Below are 21706 nucleotides of genomic sequence, written 5' to 3' on the forward strand. Positions count from 1 at the left end.
CTGTGATGTGAATTACATGATGGCAGTAAATTTCATGATCCTATTTACATTAAGGGTTTTGTCAAGTTTTTTTCTCCCCAAAAATTGTAGCGTGGACTCCCGATGTGTCTTTACTGCATATAACGTATTGTTTTGTCTCTCTTATGGTGTCACTTTAGCTGTAGAACAAATTCCCTATTCAGTTTCCATCTTCAGTTTTGCTTTACTAATATTCCATTGAGACGTGGGCAGAAATTCAGTCACAAATGAGTAGAGATGTAACAGTTCGTGTAAATGCAAACATGATAGTATGCATCGTAAAAATGTGACTTATGCATTATGAAGAACAAGCATTTAATTTGCAGCCAAATTTAAAACCCAGACCCTGCCCAGACATCTTACAATGTGATTGATGTTACTGGGATCTTGCATAGCAGATCATATTCCAGCTTCTAAAATTGAACTTTAGAGAAGTGGAAAAACTTATTTTTTCTTTAAAGAAATAAAGGCAAGAGCCTTTCTCCTTTTTCTCATTATAAACTCAACAGTCACAGAACAGTCATGTAACAAATTATTCAGAGATGCTGATATAACTAAATGCTGATTTATCTTATTGCACAGTTTACAGGGAATGTGGACAGATACTGCCTTTGTCACAATGGATCAGACCAGTTGTGAGCAGAACTGAACTTAATCAGTAGACTTTATTAAAGGAGTGTGGAGATAGAGCTGGGTAATATGACACAATTTTATATGTCAAATTTTCTCATCGTATTGACTTTTTTATTTATTTATTTATTTATTTTAGTTTTTCAAGATATCATACATGTTTAAAGAACATTTTTCTCCCTGTACATTTCATTAGAGAGTGCTAATTGTACAAACAGCTTTTTACATACTGTTGATGCATTTTGTCTGTGTCGGTTATTTATCATATTACCCAGCTCTAGGGGGAGAACTGAGGGCCAAAGACCAGCACAGTTTACGTATACTGAGGTCCTGGCTTGATCACACCTAATAAATCTGGTATTTACCTGATGAATTGAATCAGGTGTGCTTAAGCAGGAAAATCACATCACTAATCTGTGCTGGAATATGGTGCTCCAGGACTGGTCCTCCCTTCTTCTGTCCTAATTACCCCCTCAGTGCTTATGCCTTAACTACACTTCCAGCAGCATAACTCCTCCTCCTTCTTTCCTCTCCTCAGCTGTGTCTTACTACTCCTGAAGCAGATTCAGATTCTTCTATATTTAATCCAGTTTTCTTTCTCTGCCTCTCTCCTGCTATCCCTCTCTCTCCCTCCCTCTCTCTAGATGAGTCGTGGGGACAGTCTGAAGGAGTCCTCCTCCTCTCTCCTCCAGTCCAGCCAGCAGCCAGGCTACCGCTCTGAGCCCAGTCTGGATGGCCGTGAGGGGGGAGGAGGAGAGCGCGGGGGTGCTGAGCGACCCACAGTGGGCCAGGGTGGGCCTCCGGGCCCCGGGATCCCTGGCTACTCTCTCGGGGGACGCTCTTACCCCTCCTTCTCAGACCCCACTGTGCTCTCTGGAGGTGGCTCGCGTTCCTCCAGCGTTCGCTCCACCCACAACGCGCCACCATCAGACGCCACCACCTCCACCAGCTACAAAAGTTTAGCCAATCAGACGCCTCCTCCAGCCCCTCGTAATGGCAGCTTGTCGTACGACAGTCTGCTCACGCCTTCTGAAAGCCCTGATTTTGAGTCTGCAGCGCCTGAGCTCTCTCCCGGGCGAGCGCGCACACCTGTGCTCGGCTACAGCTCCCCATTCCTGTCTGCGCAAATTGTTCAGCAGCGGGAGGCGGAGCTGCACCAGTCTTCTGCCTCTAGCTCCGCCCTGCTTGCTTCACCGCACCGCACTGCCTATCTACGTGGCTCTCCCGCCTCCCCGCCCCTTCCACCCGAAAGAGAGCGCGAGAGGCTGCTCCATGATGCCCAGCCTCATCATCACCACCATCACCACCATCACCACCACCGGCCTCCGCGCTTTGCCCGCCCTCCGCTCCTGTCTGACTCAGGATTGTCGCAGCCCTCGTACCCGTACCGCACTCGTTCCACGGACGCTCCTCTCCCCCCAACCACCCATCCGCCCCGCTCACCCCACCCTCCTCCTTTAGGCAAGTCTCTGTCCTACTCCAGCGCCGCAGCCGCTGAGATGCAGTACCGCCTGGTCCGCAAGGCCTCCGCTTCAGTCGGGGGAGTGGGCATCCAGGCGCCCAAGTGAGTAACACCCCCTCAGCCTTTCGACGCTCTGCGCAGCCTGCTGCCTCCTTCCTCCTCCTCCTACTCCTCCTCCTCCCAGACTCCTGTGAGTGCATCTCTCTCTTTCACTTGGCCTTTCTGGATTTTCCCACCTTTTGATTTCCTCTCAAGCTCTTGTTGCCTCGTAAAATGCTGCCTGGACTCACTGACAGCTTGTCTGTGCTTGCTTGCAAATCATTGTGCTTACATGGTGTCAACTTTCTAAATTAGCTGATGCCATAAACAGGGCTTTTATGGTGATTTGAAGAGTGTGAAACACCTGCTAGCACACCAAGTTTTATTTTTACACATTCAAATACAGTCATAAAGTTCATTAAAGCATTATCACAGTACATATAACACAGTACACATGTACTGTGGAAAGTGAATATAGGTATATCATACTGTATTTTTAAAAAATATACTTTTGCCCATAACAGTCATAAATAAAGCCTCTGTATCTCAGAATCAAACAAAAAAAACACTTAATGTTTTCAGCACAAATATGATATTTTATTAAGTTGTTAAACAAATCTGTGTTGCTGGTTCAGGTAGATTTAATTTGATTGTATTTTTGTACATGCACTATATGGACAAAGTAATTGGGACACTTGCAGCTGGACAAAATTGGAATAAATTGAAATTGCAACTTTTTCTTTTTTCTGCAGTATGTTTAATTATTTAAAAAATATATTATTTTAAATGATTCATCATGACATGATGAGAAAAATGTGCTCCATGTGACCAAGGTAAAGGAAAATATAAGAGTTTGAGCAGATTATTTGCCTCTGACAAAAAAAAGACAGTGTCTTCAAATTTTCTTAGCATCCAAAAATGTTGTTTGATTTAATTTGGGTCACATGATCTTGCACACCCTAAAATGTCACTATGCATCACAGCTCAAGCTCACACCTAGCCTGGGGCACAGTGCCAATAGCAAATATGTTGATCTACTCTATAGTACTACTCAAATCTTATTTTTTATGGGAATACTTCTCCAAAGGATCTAGACAAGCTGTGTGGTTCTGTGCATTTGCAGATATGTATAAGCAATTGGTGCAGCTTAAATAAATTAAATTAATGCATTTATTAGATGAGGTGTCCGCAAACATTTGGACATATAGTGTATGCAAACTAATTAATAACATATTTTTTTCTTAGATTTCTCTCTCTCTTTCCCCTTTTCACTTTTTCCTTCCCTCTTCTTCACATTTCTTCAGGGACGAGATTCAGATGAGATCCTATAGTCGGACGAACGGGCAGCCCAGATCTTCTCTCCCTCAGTCTCCTACTTCTACCCCGTCTTCTCCTTCTCATCCAGTCAGTGTCTCCACCCGCCCAGGACAGGCCTATCCCAGTGCTGGTTCTTCACAGAGCCCCGCCCACAAGCCTGGAGGTGGGGTGAAGAAGGTGACGGGCGTCGGAGGGACCACTTACGAGATATCGGTCTGAGTGATGGGCGGCTGCTTCGACTGGCTTGGTGACAAAATAGCTGGACCTGGACCACCACCTCCTTCTGTCCGCTCCAACAGGAGAGCCTCAATACAGGAAGTGAAGCATGTGGTGTGCAGCAGACACTTCTTGGTGCACACACAAGATTGAGTATAGGACTCCAGCGGTTTTGAATTTACAGATGAGTTAAAACAAAAAGAAAAAAAATCTAAATCTGACCAGCAGGTTTATGGTCAGAGAAGACACTCAGGAGGAGGAGGAGTAGAGTGCTGTTGCTCAAATCTGGCACCCTGTTGTTCTATAAATCCCTCACTTTCGAGGCTGGACTTCCTGACTTGTCATTAACGAGGAGGCGTGACCAGACATGCTATGGGTGTGGCAAATTACCTGGACTGCTATTTTTGTTTTAAGAAAAAGAAGAAGATTGCTCTATGATGTGGGTGTAAATGATGCTTTGTATGTTCTGTATAGAGAAAATGATGATGGTTTTGTTTTTTTCTACTTGGCACGTTCTCCAAGTAGATGGATTTATATCAGAGACTTTATGGCATGCGGTTGCCACTCTGGACCACTGTGATTGGCTTGTGACCATTCTGCTTCTGTGCATTGACCTGGAACTGGAGAAGCAAAGCCGTAAATGGTAGTGGATTAAAGTAATGGGTTGCTTGGAAAGGAAATTGCATAATTGTTTTTTTTTTTAAAGGACAAGCCTTTTCAAGATGGTGTTTTAGAGCAATTGCCTTGAAAATCAAGGAGAAATCTTTTTATTTTATTTAATTTCGAAATGTTATTTTATATGAATTTATAAATAGCTATTGATGAGATCAATAATATGGGGCATATTTGAATAGTGCACATTTTTACGCCGGTTCTTTGGTCCACGCATCATGTGTGTTAAGCATTTCTGATTTAAAGATTAAAGAACCTGCTCGAAATATGCATTACATGAATGCGCCCTTTTGTTTTCTACTAAGGCTGATGAGATTCATGTCCAATTTGGATTTTTAACCAATCAAATAGGTTTGGGAAGACTTGCCTACTTTTGATTGACAGCTGCTACAGCAACTCAGAGGCTGCGCCTGGGTTTCCAGGTAAAAATAAATCGTAAAAAAAATTAAATCAGCCAGATGGAACCTATGTAATGCACAGCCGCTGAGATGTAGCATCTGTAAACATCTGATAAACACACACGTACACAGGTTTGCCCGTTTAATGGGATACTTTTCAGAGTTACATTGTAAAGTATGTCTGCCTCTGATAAATGTCTGTTTTTTCAGTTATCATTTGAGAGATAACTCTCTGGTGGCCTTGGCTAGCTGACCAATTATGATTACAAGCTAGTTGGCCAGACAGATGGGGAACTACAGTATATCTGTGCACTCTGACAGGACAGTGGTTAAACCAATCAGTGTGACCACTGTAGTTATGAATTTTTTATTATTTAATTTTTATTTCTAAAAAATAATAAAACAAAAAAAGGTTTCATGGACATTTTTGCAGGGCTTGTTTCAGTGATTCCTTGAATTGTCAGTGGCATTGGATGGAGATTTAGATCAAGGCAGGACTAAAAATAATCATTTGTCTGGCAGAAAGTGTTTTGTCAGCTGGTTAAACAGCCCAAGAATGGCCTCTCAGCAGGACTCTGGATCAGTAGGTTACTTGAGAAGGAAAAAAGTGTACTGTATAGCTCAGTGTGAGTGAATGTAGGTGTGTGTGCGTGTGCGTGTGTGTGGTTGAGCATTGGTAATAAACTCTTTATAAATCACACTTGTTTGATCCTTCATTTGCACTGATATTAAATTTATAAGATGATTCCTTAATTCTAATGTTTTAAATGTTTGTATTGGAATTTAATAAACAACCTTTCCTTCCACAGTGTTCTTTTAAAAGCATATGTTCAGACTACAGGCGCAATGGATTTGTTTCCCAAATTAGATCCGTGGAGATGACCGTCCACACTTCTACTCACAATTTGCATGCACAGATTTGCATGTCTGGACATCACAAACCTACAGTATCTGCTGTGGTAATGACGTAGGCTTAATTATATATGCAGCCGAGCTTCACTGCTGGAGTACTTGCAGTACCGCATATTGGCATAGCAATGCCTCAGCACTTTATCAAAGTCAAAGTCAAAGTGGTTTTTATTGTCATTTCAGCTATATACACAGTGAAACGAAACAACGTTCCTCCAGGGACCATGGTGCACATAAACACAGTGTAGACAGAACAATAGTGCAACAGTACAAAAGTGCAGACAGACAATACAACACAATACAGACAAAGAATAATAAATAACAAGACAGTGTGCAAATTATGCAGTGTGCAAAAAGTGTGCAAAAAAGACCAGTGAGGTAGTAATTACCTCTATTACACAGTGTGCAATAGAGTCCAGTGATGTAGTAGGGTTTTTAGTGCTTTCCATTTTCTGGGGTAAGTGGGGTAAGAGTGTGTGTGCATGTACAGAAAAACCATCAGTTCAGTCTCTGCAGTTGAGGAGTCTGATGGCTTGGGGGTAGAAGCTGTTGCAGAATCTGGTCGTGCTGGACCGGATGCTGCGGTACCTTCTTCCCGAAGGCAGGAGGGAGAACAGTTCGTGTGAGGGATGGGTGGGGTCATTCACAATGCTGGTTGCTTTGCGGATGCTGCGGGTGGTGTAGATGTCCGTGATGGAGGGCAGAGAGACGCCCCTCCACGAGGGTCTTGCGGTCAGAGACGGTGCAGGTCCCAAACCAGGCAGTGATGCAGATGCTCAGGATGCTCTCAATGGTCCCTCAATGGTCCCTTTATGATAGTAGAAAAACAGCAAGTATGTTAATATTTCATATGAATGTGCCAAACCTGCAATCTTAGGATTAGTATGTATTATATAAATGATGGTATTAATATGTAATACACAATTGGGGCACAGCCTTTGAAATCTAATTTGAGGAGCCAAAGCATCCAAACTGAGACCGCGTTTACACCTGGTCACTTCATGACTAATATCGTGACGAGGTGTGGGCGATATGGCCCTAAAATAATATCACAATATTATCTTGGTGATATGACAAAGCACTAAATGACAAAAAAAAAAATAAGAATAAACTACTGGAAAAAAAAAAATTCTATTATTGCATACAATATGATATGGCACACCCCTAACTGAGATATATATTTTTTTTAAATACAATAATTTTCACCTGGTTGTAACAGAAGTCAATGATCCAGAATGTCATGATACTAATAATGCACTCCAAATATCTCCATATATCCAGGATTAAAGTGAAGTAAATGATACTAGACAGATATTATCTGTTTCTAGTAGATATATAATGGAAAACGAGAACAGTGTGATTTTTATTTATTTTTTTAACCTCGTGATAATAAGGGATGGATGATATTTCAGTGCATAATATCATTTACGATATTCAAAAATGTTGCCAATATTATTGTGTATGATACAATATGGCAAACCACTATTCCTTATAAGATTTTAATTTTAACCACATGCTGCATCTCTGGTCAGTCACTGAAGTCTCATCGCTCTGTGGGATGAAATATTCAAGTTTGTTTGATTGCAGTTAGTACTGTGTTTCGGTTATTGAACAAATCTTGGCGAGACTTAGCTTTCAAACACTGCTGTTATGTGGCACAAATACATTTCAAACCACTTCCTGAAGTGGACTGAGTGATCGGTTTTGTATGTGTGGGTCTTGTGTGAGTTTACACTTGTAATCTTAATGTGGATTTGGATTTTTGCTGTCCAGATTATCAAATCTGGATTTATCAATTTAGATATATTAGGTTTATGCAGGTAGTGTGAACATAGCCTCATTATATGGATAAAGTATTAAGTTTTGTACTAAATACCAGCAGTTATCTTTACCACGTCTACTACATTTCTTCGTTAAGCTCCAGAGGAAAGTCATTAAGTAAATTAGCCATTATGCTATACTCTGTTAAGTATGCATTTAATTTTAATCACATCTAAACTTTGGAACCAAAAATCAGCTGCACTTTCTGTGCTGTAGCTTCATTTCTTCCACATCATATAGGGTTTCAGATTAGCTTTGTCAGCTCTGCTCTCAGCAGCTACTGTATAGTTACTTACTGTGTTACTGTGAGTTTCTTGGACAAGATCTGCTCTGCCAGCCTGTGGAACATTTGCCTGTTCAAACCTTCTAACATGTTGGAACTCAGCTATAATGTGGCCTTGCTTTCGTTTTCCTTTAAGTTACATGTTACATTTACATAAAGAAAAAATATCCATATTCTTCATAAAAGTGTATTAAAAGGAGCTTGACAATCAAAGATTGAAGTAGCTTTCTCTGCTGTCCTCAAATGGCTTTCCTCTACATCAGGGGTGTCCAAACTACGGCCCGCGGGCCATTTGCGGCCCGTTTCCTTTTTTGGAGCGGCCCGCGAGGTATTTTAGAAATAGAATGAAAGTTGGCCCGCTGTTAAGCAGGTTTTTCTAATGTGAGATTCAAAGTTTGAACGCTAGGTGTCAGAAACGAGCCAAAGATTCTAAAAGCGGAGAGGGTGCGCATTTCTAGCGCAGAAAAACGGGGCAAAGAGTCTAAAAATGGAGAGGGTGCGCATTTCTAGCGCAGAAAAACGGGCCAAAGAGTCTAAAAGCGGAGAGAGTGCTCATATCTAGCTCAGAAAAACGGGGGAAAGGAGTCTAAAAGCGGAGAGGGTGCGCATTTCTAGCGCAGAAAACGGGCCAAAGAGTCTAAAAGCGGAGAGAGTGCGCATTTCTAGCGCAGAAAAACGGGCCAAAGAGTCTAAAAGCGGAGAGAGTGCGCATTTCTAGCACAGAAAAACGGGCCAAAGAGTCTAAAAGCGGAGAGGGTGCGCATTTCTAGCGCAGAAAAACGGGGCAAAGAGTCTAAAAATGGAGAGGGTGCGCATTTCTAGCGCAGAAAAACAGGCCAAATAGTCTAAAAGCGGAGAGAGTCCGCATATCTAGGGCAGAAAAACGGGGGAAAGAAGTCTAAAAGCGGAGAGGGTGCGCATTTCTAGCGCAGAAAACGGGCCAAAGAGTCTAAAAGCAGAGAGAGTGCGCATTTCTAGCGCAGAAAAACGGGCCAAAGAGTCTAAAAGTGGAGAGGGTGCGCATTTCTAGTGCAGAAAAACAGGCCAAAGAGTCTAAAAGCAGAGAGAGTGCGCATTTCTAGCGCAGAAAAACGGGCCAAAGAGTCTAAAAGTTGTCGTAATTAAGAAGTTTAATATTAAGAGACATCATGAAATTAAACATCAATTTGAAAAATCTTAGTTTACACAACACTGTCAAAGATAAAGATAGTAAGTCAAGTAAAATGGTGTGTAAATGAAATAATCAAGAAAAAAGTATTATTTAAAGTGGTATATTTCATTATTTGTTTTATTATAGAGTCTGTGGCCCGTGACTTCAAATATATTTCTCCTTCTGGCCCCCAACAAAAAAGTTTGGACACCCCTGATCTAGATTTTGGAGTATTGCTTTGGGAATTTGTTTGCATTCAGCCATAGCGAGTGTTATTGAGACCATTGGCGTAGGAACCGGGGGGGATGGGTGGGACATGTCCCACCCAATATTGGAAACAGGTGGATTTGTCCCTCCCAAAAATTATATCGTTTCGCTCAGATCAGCTGTACTATTAATGAGGAGACAGACCGGACCAATCACGGAGCCGGTTCAGGTATTAAGTCCCGCCTCTCAGCACAAACAGCCAATCAGCTTGCTGGTTTTGCGGCCCGCGGTGTGCTAGTGGGGGAAGCCCCGCCCCCTCGCTGTGAGATTTAGCAGCGGGATCGGGCTGCAGCAGCTTCAGCTGATTTAACTCTGGATATACGGGGATTTTTCTAAAAGAAAGGTAACGATAGGCTAACCACATAAACTGTGATGATGTTTCTGATAGCTGGTTAAAAATACAAGACTCTAAATCAGCACACAGTTTAAACCCACTGTGATTAATAAACTGCAGCTGTGTGAGTGAGTTAGCTTAACTTTGGAATTAGATAGATTGGAAGTCAACGTTAAAGAAAAAATAAACTATATACGTAATGTTCAACTTGCCCTGTACCTTAATTTAGGATTACAGGATTTACTGTGAGCAATAATGAACAAAAATTCATTTAGTTAACTAGTTATCTAGAAGCCAGATGTAGTGGATAGTCAGAATTTAGTACAGTACTTTATGTTTGTAGTTTAAAGCAATTTCTTAACCCTGATCACTGCCCCAAAATTGTGTTTTCCACCTGATCCATCTGATCAGCTAATAAACAGTCATTTACTGAGTTTACTGAGTTTAATCATGTATATCCAGCAGTGTATTAGACACATCATACCACCACTTACTAAATGTCTTTAAAGCAGAGAAAGCTGTAGAATATGTAGAACAGTGTTAATATTCAGTAGAATATGTAAGAACAGGGTTCACAGTAAGGCCACATGTCCTGACGTTTATAATTAAAATCTTTATGAATCTTTATGTTACATTCTTTTACATAAAAGGACACCAATCTTTAGAAGAGCTCTTAATAGAAAAATAAAAGCGTAGGATTTTTTTTAAAGAGTGGAGAAAATGTAAATATACAACAGAATTGACATGCCAATACATGATTATAATAATAATAATAATAATAATAATAATAATAATAATAATAATAATAACCAAATCTGTTATATTATTTTAAATATTAGGTGATAACTGATCATTTTTGTCATATGTATATGTATATGCATAATTTTTTCTTACAACAGTAAATGTAATGTGAAGTAACATGTTTAGGTTGTAAAATCACCTTGTTAACTTATAAAAAAACAAAATACAGAAAAAAAAATATTATTTGTGTGGAAAAGTAATTTCCACAAATGTTGTTCTAAGAAACTATAGGGTGGGCTTGGGTTCATATTGGCAAATGTGTCCCCCCCAATATCAAACCTGCTCCTACGCCCTTGATTGAGACCACGATGCTGGATGATCACCTCACTCATCCCCAACTCAACCCTAAAATATGGGATTATAAGTACCATAAGTTCATAGAACACAGTTTCACAGCTCAATGCTCAAAGGTTATATTTGTGTTTCAGAGCGTGCTTGCTCTTCTGACAATGTTTCTCTACAGGCCCACCTGTCATAACAATGGTTGCAACCTTTGCAAAAGTAGCTAAATGCATTAATTTAGCTGTGTCCACAACGATTTGGACATTTACACTGACATGCCAAAATCATGATATGAATTTTGCAGTGTCCAATAGAAGCTAAAGAAATCTGCAATGCTTTGTGATATATCTATGGGTACTTTTGCATTAAATGTGGATGTGATTTCTGCCTGTTCACACAGACAATTTTAGACAACTCAATTACCATCCACTGCACTGTCCACTGAGCGTGGGAATGCCTTTCATAAACTGTGACACAGTGGATTGAGGAATTCCCATTAAATAAACACCCACACAATGTCATATATGGAATGTATGATCAAGTAACATTAACTGCTAGTAACAAGTAACTGCTGTCCTATGACTTCTTGGAATGTCAGAGTAGTTTACTTTAAGCAACCTTAGTAATTTAAACATATTAATTCTTTAATGTGTGAGAAAATGGATTGTAAAAAATACTCCAGTTACATTTACAGTTACACTTCTTTTGTATTTTATTGGCATGACAAAATATTCCTCAAAACTTCAGTCAGTCACTAGAAGACATGCACAGTACAGAACGGTACTGTTTCTGGGCAACAAAACTGAATATAAGGTCCCATGTAGTAGGCATGATATCTAAGAACACTGACTGCAGGATTCCACAGATACATGTAGACCCAAAGGAAAGTAACGAACAGTGACAGTAGTTTGCTTTGCCGAGCAGTAGCAGCGTTCAAATGCAATTTTGTTAAAAAAAACAAACAAACCCCAAGTTCCCCCTTAATACAACTCAAAAACAACCCCCCCCCCCCCTTTAGTGTAAGTACTAATCTAAATTAACAAAACATGTATAAAACAACAAAAACTGCAATGTTACAGGAATAGGAAGGTTTGTATGCAAAACAATGGAATGAATCAATCATTATAATAATTTCTGCCTTGAAGAATAAAAACTCTTACAGGACACAAACACATACATTCTGACAAACCTAACGTTTCTGCTGATATTCATAACATTTTCACAATATAACTGTATATTTCTGTTGTATTTATGTTGTTCACAGTTCATCTATCGTCCCTTTTATGAGACCATGACTTGGTGTTAGTACCATAAGAGTAACATTACATAAGGCATTACATTTACATTGGGAAATGACTTCAAATCTAAGAAGAAAAAAAAAGAAGAAAAAGTAACACAGGAATGATTCTTTTTTTAAATAATGGAATGAAGATTAAAATTTAAACAATAGGCAGGAATCTAAGGGTTAAGGGGTCTCTCAACCCAGTCTATAAATTAATGTCCTTCCTGTTATTAAATATTAGAGGTAGGAAGCATGGAAATGTTTAATTTGGTTAAAATATGACCAAGAAGTGTCAATAGAAAGAAATACTATCAGTAAAATGTCCATTTTCATTTTTTTTTTTTTTTTTTTTTACCCAAGTGGTTCTCAAGCCCTGGGGACCCCCTGCTCTGCACATATTCTCAGATACAGTCCCCCAACACATCTAATCAAGCCAATGAAGGGCTTATTAACTGTCTGATGAGCTGGACGACATGTGCTGGGAAAAGAAATTATTAAAACTGTGCAGGATAGCAGGACGCTCAGGAATTAGAATCGATTAGCATCTCTCAGCGATAGCAGTGAATGGCTGAGAGCTTTTATACAGCAGTAGTGAGTGCTTGTATTTGAATTCAATAAAGAAAATATTTACTTCAACTGATTATGTTCACTATATTATTTGAGAGGAAAAAACAATAGTTGGTTTGTTTGTTTCCTCGCAACTTTCATCATTTGCATAAAACACGACAGTTCTTTTGTGATATAATTCTATTTGTCCTTCTTGGACTCGTTATCGATCTCCTGGGTCTCAGCCTCAGGCTCCTCCTCCTCAGGCACAGGCGGGAACTGCGATTCACTCATCTTCTCGTTCTTCTCTCCTTTAGTCTTGTTGAGCTTCTTTGACTTCTGATACAGCTCGTTCAGGTTAAACTCTCGGATGATGTTCTCCTATAAATACAGTAAAAAAAAAAAATGCATATTTATAGCCATTAAAAAAATAGAACCTAATAACTGATTAATCAGGCTGCATTTAATCTGCAATGCAAGCTGACTGATAGCAAGAATTTCCTTTTTTATTTGTAAGTTCACTAGGGATGGGCAGTATGATATAAATTATTAATATATTAATATATTTGATATATTTTACACAATATATGATCATATCATACAATAATATTGTGCCTGCTACACAGGTTTACCATTTGTAAGCAATTTAATAAAAAATAAAAAAAAAATTGGCACTATAAGCCGCACCAGATTATAAGGCACACCATCAATTAATGTCTATTTTCTGGTTTATTTTCATACATAAATTGCACTGACTGGATTATAAGATGCACTAGTAAAGAACAGGGGAGTTCTTTACAGTCCAATATACTCACATTTGAACGGCGAAAGAGCTAGTGTTACAGGCTACAAGCTAATGCTGCTCCAGCAGTGCTAGCCGGGGTTAGTAGCGGGCTACAATCCGATATACACCTCTAAATGGTTAAAGAGCTAGCGCTTAGTGCGGTTAGCGGCTAAAGCTTATACTGTTCCAGCCTTGGTGCTGGAGAAACTTTACCGAAACTCCTGTATAATGCTGTACTTCAGTGGAGTGGCTTTACTGCTCCTTACAACCTGACTGGTAGAATTCATACATAAGGTGCACCAGATTCTACGATTTTGTGGAAAAATAAATAATTTTAAGTGCGCTTAATAGTGTAAATAATACAGGAGATGACACTTATCTGTCTTGTACAAATTATGCAGTAGAATAAAAAAACAAAAAAACAAATACTCTTTCTACTTTTCTATTCCATCAGTCAACGTATCGTCATATCATATATAGTCATTTTTCTTAAGCATATAAGATGAGTTTTTTTTTATATCACACAGCTCTTATTAACATATATTTAATTTATAAAATGATGTGAAATTGATATCCTTGTTCCAACTGGAATATTACTTTTTTTTAGGGAACATTATGAGTTTAGACATGTTTGTGATTTTCTCTATATCTGACCTCAGTAAAGCTCCAAGACACTGCTCTTCCTTTTTTGTCCACTTGAGGGCGTCTCATGACTTCTTTACCCCCCTGGAAGAGCACCAGAGAGGGCAGCTGCTTGGAGAGAGGAGATGTGCTAACCTTGTACCTAAAAAGAGATAAAATAACAAGATCAAATTATGTAAAAGTACCATAAAAAGTAACCTAATCAGCAAAGTCTCAAGAGAGAAAAGTCACTCACTTTTTGGAAACTTCACTATAGCGTCCAATGTCCACTTTACCAAATTTCAGCCCAGCACAGTTATACCTGTAAGAAAACAGTAGTGTGAAGAGAAATTCTGACATAACACAGCTCTCTGACTAATATCTACAATGGATGCCCAGTGAAGGATTATTTCAGAACTTTCACTAACTACATCTTGAGTTAGCGACTCTTACTTAAGAGACAGATCTGCATAGACTGAAGCAAATGACTGGCATTCTGGAGACCAGTTAGCGAAGAACTCCACAATCCACGTCACACGACCGTCTCTCTCCAACTCTTCCTAAAAAACACAAAAGTAAAGTAGATACATTAGCTAAAGATTAAATTATATCTTAATTTTAAAAGACCTTTGTTCAAAATGCTCATCCTATCACTACACTGAAAAGATTAAAAATGCTTCCCCATTTTCTTTAAGCAAAGTTTAGTGAAGTTAGTTACTCCCCCCCCCCCTTTGTACTGCTAATAACAGCAGATAATATGAAATCCTGCCATTAGAACATCTATCGAACAAAAAAGTACAGCTAATGCTTAGCTAGCATTCAGTTAACGTTCAGGTTCTGCATTTACCTGGAAATTAAATCTTTATTAAATCAAAAAACAGTTTTATTTCTGATTCAAAGGCTGACTGTCTATAAATAAATCCAGGCTTCCAATTTGTATCAAATTATTAGAAGCATTCTTGTTAAAATAATGCTTTATGATCTCAGAGCAACAGATTTTTCTTTTATTAATTTTGAACATTTTGGAATGCACATAAACTTATCATCATCATGGTCGTAAGTCATGAATTTTTACATAAGTGGCTTAATAATAATAAATTAATAAACTGGAGCCAGAAGAAATTTGTTAGATTTGGTTAATGAAACTAAAAAAGTCACATTAACAATTTAGCTTGATACATCCTTCTTAAATTGCAACTAAAGATAAAAACAAAGCAAAAAAGCAATATATTTACAGCAATATAATTTATTTTTAAGCGCAACACACTACAAACTCTACAACCTTTGCAAACTGTGCTCAGAAAAAAAAAACATTCTCTTGGATGCTGTTTTCTGTCTGTACTAAAAAAAATGCATTAAAACGGTTCTCACATCTATGGTCTTATCACTGAAGTACTTGATGTACTCTGGGCCCATGTAGAGGGGAGGCTTGCAGGTCATCAGGAACACTGTAAGAGAAGAGCATTTATTTACTGCATCATGATCACAGAGCAGAGATTATGAGTTTGATCTATAAATAAACATCATCCACTAATCAGGTAGATTTATTATTGGATCAAATTCAAATCATTTTTACTACTTCAGTAGGCAACGTGGCCTGGAAATGGATGGTAATTCAAAGGTAATGGAAAATAAAAACACAATGTTTACTGAGCTTGCATAACCTATTAGATTATATAACAGATTAAAATCTAATGTAATGTGTGAGAAATTACTTAATATATTTTAAAAGTGATTTTCCAAACCACCAATGAGCAGTGTAAAGAGAAATTTAGTGATAACACCAAAGCACATTCTACAGCCTTGTAATACAGGACTGACTCACTTGACATTTACAAGAATAATACTGTTGGTTTAACAATTTAATTATCAGAGGCTTGTTTTTGAAGGTCGTGTGATATCCGTGATTTCTACAAAGCTGTTAAATTGTTTCATAGGAATAGCGAGTACAGCAGAGCCAGTAAGTAACTGAACACTGGATTTAAAGTGCAGATTTGTCTTACTGAGAGTTTTTACACCCACATGAATTAAGTGAACCTCATAGAACCTATACTATACACTGACTGAACACTGATGTTCAGCTATTTTCTAAGACAGTAGGGCTACCAATAGGTGCATCTCAAAAAAATAGAATATCATTGAAATGTAATTTATATCAGCAAATCACACACAGACTGATATATTTTGTGCATTTATTTCTTTTATTGTTAATGATTATGGCTTGCAGCCAATGGAAACCCAAATCAGTATCTCTGAAAATTAGAATATTATATAAGCAGTGTGGGCAGTGTGCCAAGCCCTGCTGGAAAATGAAATCCACATCTCTATAAAAGTTATTAGCAGAAGGAAGCATTAAGTGCTGTAAGATTTTGTGGGAAAACACTGCACTGACTTTTGACTTGATATAACACAGTAAACCAACACCAGCAGATGATTTTGGATGACATTACTCTCCAAACCATCACTGATTGTAGAAACTTCACACTAGACCTCGAGCAGTTTGGACTGTGTGTCTCTCCACTCTTCCTCCAGACTCTGCTCCCTTGATTTACTAATGAAATGCAAAATCATCTGCTGGTGTTGATCCACTGTGTTTTATTATCAAATCCAAAGTCGGTGTAGTTCTTTTCCGGAAAATCTTACAGCCCTTCATGCTTCCCTCTGCTGACAACTTTTATAGAGATGCGGATTTCATTTTCCAGCAGGACTTTGCACACTGCCAAAATACCAATCAGTCTTATATAATATTCAAATTTTCTGTAGATACTGACTTTTGGGGTTTTATTGGCTGTAATCCGTAGTCGTCAACAATAAAAGAAATAAACGCTTAAAATAGATCACTCTGTGTGTAATACATCTATATAATATATGTGTGTTTCACACTTTGAACTGAAATACTGAAATAAAGTGGCTTTTTAACGATATACATTTTTTTTAGAAAACCGTGTCGTCACAGTTCCATTTAAAATCCAGTGTGCACGATTCACTGAAAGTAAGTGTATACTGACCAATACACAGAGTCAGGTAGAGCAGCCCCATGCGAATATCCAGTCTGAAGAACAGAATCACATTAGCCACTTTACAGAAGAGAATGATGTTCCCCACATGCTGCTCAACCGTTACTGAGAGAGAGAGAGAGAGAGAGAGAGAGAGAGATAAAAGATAAACATAAAATTAGTATGAAAAGATGAACATACTGTTTGATAGTGGGTGCCACATCAATAAAATATTGGGATACTTTGTTTCTGAAGTGTTTCTGTCATTTACCATTCCTTGATCTAGTGTCACATATGTATCAGGAATACATAATAGAAAGTATTACCATTCACAGTGGACGGTAATGATCATGAAGGGTAAGACTATATTCCACTATATTAATGCATATGGTATACTATAAAAGCTCCTGTAGTTTTAATAAGTAGGCATCCCAACACTGTGTATCCCATACAGTGTATAATATACACTGAAGGGATGCACAATGTCGATACGATATTAATCCATTATTGATATTAACAATATAAAAAGCAACAGAAAGACTACCAAGAATGCCCACATGGAAGTCTGTTCATGTAATGAATGGTGTAATAAAAGTATCCTGAAATATAAAATTTAAAAAATCAAAACCACAGCTACTGAATTATTGTCCAACCTTATATAATTATTAGATAGATTATTGCTCAAACAAAATACTGGTAACACACAGGTGAGCAGAATTGACTGATATTTTATAACTGATAATTTATGGTGATATTTATTGAACTCCAGGAGATTACAATTAGTAACCTTACAAAAATGATAAAACAGTTAGATCAGTAGAAATGGACATAAAAACAAAAGCTCACACTTCCTTTATGGGTGTAATTAGTAACATACTAGTCGTAGGGCTGAGTGTATACAGTTCATTGTGACTGTGTGTGTGTGTACACATAGGTATATGTAAATATATGTGAACTGACTGATTAATAGACTGATCCATGATAAACATCAATCAACTAAATGCTTTGACAACAAGAAACAACAAACACTAACCAGCTCAACAAGCCCTGAGACGCTTAAAACCACACCCCTCAATGTACTAAACTGCATACAGTAAACAAACCCATTGTTTAAAGTCACCCATTCAAATGACGCCCACCTAACATAACTGCTATTCAGTGATAGTGTATGTGCACAGACTGACCACTTACTGTCTAGACTGATCTAATTCACAGAAGTGTTTATACAGAAACTGCCCTGACTGATAATTACACACACGGCCTGAAAATAAATAATTGGCCAGAAAGATGACACTTACTTGCTCTCCTATTCTTCATCATGACTATAGCACTCAGGAACATCAGGATCTCCACTTCTCTCTGGAAAATAGACAAAATATTAGGATTAATAAAGCACCCCGCTTCAATAAGCTATACAATTTAAACCATGAATTGTTATTTAATGGTAGTTAAAGCATTGTAACAGTAATTGAAATACACTGTTTATTCTTTCAACAATACCTTAAAGGGTACTGAGCCCCAAAAACAACTGTTTTGGTCATGTATTTATATTAAATAAACATTTTAAAACAGAATAAAATACTAAAATGCAGTGAAGTGAAATGCATAGGAAACAACAGTACAGTCTCTAACAGAACAGTTTAAAGTCAGTCCCAAAAAAGAATTAGAAACTACCGTAAATTTGAAGGGCAATTTGAACAAAGTGACTCAAGAATACATTTCGGGCTACATTGCCTTACATTGTTTGTTAGCTACGTTAGCTCTATAGCTTTAACACAAAGCACATATTAGAGACCAAAGTTAACTTGGTCAGTTAACTAGGTTTGGCTTAAGAGTGAACCTGTGCAAACTTAATTTCAATGTGAAATACTCTTTTAAGACCATGTAACAGTAGTAATATTTACATATGGCCAGGTAATTTTTATATTGTATTATCAAACTGCTGACATTTTTATGTTACACAATTTTATTGCAATATTTTGACTTGCTTTAGTTTCTGAATATTTTTCTTAAAACTGCAGTTTGAATACTGTTATTTAAATCTGCTGAACTTCATCTATTAAGCATCTATTAAAAATAACTCTTACACTTCTTTAATGGAACATGCAGTTGGTGAAGGTTTTTAAGCCCTTATCATGTCCAAAATTTCTTCAGAAATGTATGATGTGGATCACAAAACAATTAAAAAAATAATCATATTGCCCACTTCTATGTCCACATGTAGCCTACAGGCCTGTGTTAGGACTGCACCTGCGCATGTCTGCACCTGCGCATGTGTTATTAGCTAAACAATAGCCTTCAATGTGAATACATTAGGTCTTATTACCCCAAAGAAGAAAGGTGACAAGTGTCCATGTTATTCCTGAATATTGATAAGATAGCATAATATAATACAAATATAAAACAGATAAAAAGTAAGCACTACATTCACCACCTGCTAAACAGTGCTCTGAAATAGGACATTTTGCACAATTCCAAAAATATATAAATCACTGCAAACTGTAGAAAGAAGTAGAAGTCATATTGAACATACAAAATATAAGCTTTCCTTAATACAGAAAGAGGAGGAGTGGCCCAGGAAGCGACTAGCAAACCAAGCTAACTAACAAATACAGGACCAGTAGAGGTGTGCCAAAAAATCGATTCACATAAGAATCTTGATTCTCATTTACTACGATTCAGAATCGATTTAAAATGTCCCAAAATCGATTCTGAGGGGCGGGTTTTAGACTGATTTTGGGCTGGGTATTTTTGTTGGACCTGGCAACCCTGGGGATAGCGCTTGTCCTTTCAAACGGAGATCTTCCAGACACACACAGAGCGTAGGTGTTTGAGAATCACCGGTAAGATGGCAGAACAAGCACTATATTACATTAGATTAACGTGTAGTTTCAATGTTTTATGGCAGAATGCTTCATAACAAGCATAAAAAAGATCGCTAGTAGTTAGTTTCAGTAACTGTTAGCTAGCTAACTAGCTAACTTTCCAGTTCCACCTTAAATAACGCTACAGGTGGCAGCGGGCTGCAGCATTTAAGGCGGAACGGAAAAATACAATAAGCTAATCAGAGCTAATTTCAGCTCCTCATCACAGAGGAATTAAGGAATGGACCATATGAATTAATTTCTCCACCTCCTGCCCCCTTTCTGAAGAAATACAACGACCTTAAAGTTAACTAGTTAATCAGCAGCTGCTCCTGAACTTTAGCGCTCCACTGCTATCATCACATCAGCCCAGCAGCGTCACCTACACACCACCGCTAGTAGCCTGGTAATAAAGCAGTGTTATTTATTATTTATTTATTGTTCATTAACGTCATTGTGATATCCCAGTGATTCCTCTGTCACTGAGGACCCACATTCCTGCACATTTTATTGTTTTTGTAACACATTACCTGCTCCAGGACCAGTGTATATTATGGAGGGTTTTTTTTCAATAAGATTCATAAGCCAGAAGCAGAATTTTTTATAATTCAAATCGTTTTGAATCAAAAATCGATTTTGAATCGAATCGTGGCCCCCAAAATCGGAATCGAATCGAATCGTGAGATAGTAAACGATTCCCACCCCTAAGGACCAGTGTTCTGCTTCCTGTGGGTGCCATATGTTCCTTGAGTGCATTTTACAGTGTTAGCTTAGTACTGAACTGAATGCTGAAAGTGTTAATTACGATTTCGACCAAACACACACACACACACACACACACACACAATTGTCCTATCAATTACATCATATTTACCTTTAGGGCTGTAGTGTATCATACGCAACAATATTGCAAACACTTTTCAATACAATTGAAATATTGTGATACTATTTTAGGGCCATATGGTGTACAAAAGTGGTAAGCACAGGATACTAAATGGAGAGCACAAGATACAAAGTATCACAGAAAAACATAGCACTCTGAAGTCATGTATAGACCACTAAACATACTATCTGGTGCTCACCACTTAGTACCTGGTGCTTACATGGTGCTCTGTACATGGTGCTCACCATTTTGTCCCGGTGCTCAACGCTTACTTTCCTGTGCTCTCTCACCCCTTTGTACGTGGTGCTCACCCCTTAGTATGCTGTGCTTACCACTTGGTATTCTGTACTCACTACTTAGTATGTGGTGCTCACCCCTTAGTATCCTGTGCTCACCCCTTAGTATACTCAGTTAGCCCTGAAGTATACTATGCTTACACCTTAGTATCCTGTGCTCACCACTTAGTAAATGGTGCTAACCACTTATTCGCCTGAAGAAAATACACCATGTCACCTCAGTGGCTTCGTATTATATAGACAGTATGGTAGCACGTTTTGACACAGTAGCACAAACGGACAGCACACCCGTTAGCCCCTGACTGCACTCAGCGCTGTTAGCTAGCGTTAGCTGCTGCAGGATTACAGCTGAGGGGGTATAAAGAACTGAACTGAAGGAGTGTTTAATCCGGTGTGTGGAGATGATACTGACCCAGTCGAAGTCGCAGGGGTTCCCGTCCTCTCTCTGGGTGGAGAGATGCTCGCAGATCCCGGGCGTCTTTCGGACCAGCAGGAACGCGATCGACATAAATAGAGATGCTACATAATACGGCTTCAGCAGCCACTTATACACCTGCGGTAAATGGTAAAGGAAAGCGAACAGGGGGGTCAGCAGCGCCATGTTTCAGCAGTAAACCCGGCGATAAGGCGGAGATCAGCCGGTGCGTCTGCAGTTCTGCTCGGCGTGAGAAATTTAGCGTCGGCAAAAATCTTCCGGTTAAAGGGATAGAGGTCACTGCGGACGAAGGGAAAATTAGGACACGCCTCTTCCTAACGGGCACGGTGATTGGTTACGCGAATGGAACGCGCACGTTCATTGGCCACTGCTGTCTTGTAAAGGAGAGGATGACTGTGT

General features: G+C 38.7%; 2 protein-coding genes across 3 annotated transcripts in view; one reads left to right on the plus strand and one right to left on the minus strand.

Annotated features, from left to right (window-relative positions):
• Positions 1–5450, plus strand: part of zdhhc5a (zinc finger DHHC-type palmitoyltransferase 5a) — a 30427-nt gene extending 24977 nt beyond the window's left edge. Inside the window, exons 11-12 of one of the 2 annotated variants that reach the window (XR_001518506.3) lie at positions 1293–2300; positions 3454–3544. Coding sequence is in view for 1 of the 2 variants with exons in the window: in XM_007242300.4 (XP_007242362.3) it covers positions 1293–2212; positions 3454–3685 (1152 nt within the window). In the remaining variant the exon portion in view is untranslated. Of the gene's footprint in view, positions 1–1292; positions 2301–3453 lie in introns of both variants that reach the window. The other variant, XM_007242300.4, reaches the window with a different exon arrangement.
• A 5843-nt stretch (positions 5451–11293) lies between these two features.
• tmx2b (thioredoxin-related transmembrane protein 2b) lies at positions 11294–21560 on the minus strand. Its single transcript, XM_007256104.4, has 8 exons — positions 21284–21560; positions 18127–18187; positions 16841–16954; positions 15204–15280; positions 14286–14392; positions 14089–14154; positions 13866–13995; positions 11294–12808 (listed from the first exon to the last, which is right to left on the minus strand). The coding sequence occupies exons 1-8, from the start codon at positions 21470–21472 to the stop codon at positions 12629–12631; spliced, it is 924 nt and encodes a 307-aa protein (XP_007256166.2). The 5' UTR covers positions 21473–21560; the 3' UTR covers positions 11294–12628.
• Positions 21561–21706: the final 146 nt, after the last annotated feature.

The sequence above is a fragment of the Astyanax mexicanus genome, chromosome 7, assembly GCF_023375975.1.
Source record: "Astyanax mexicanus isolate ESR-SI-001 chromosome 7, AstMex3_surface, whole genome shotgun sequence".
In the NCBI taxonomy this organism is placed as follows: domain Eukaryota; kingdom Metazoa; phylum Chordata; class Actinopteri; order Characiformes; family Acestrorhamphidae; genus Astyanax; species Astyanax mexicanus.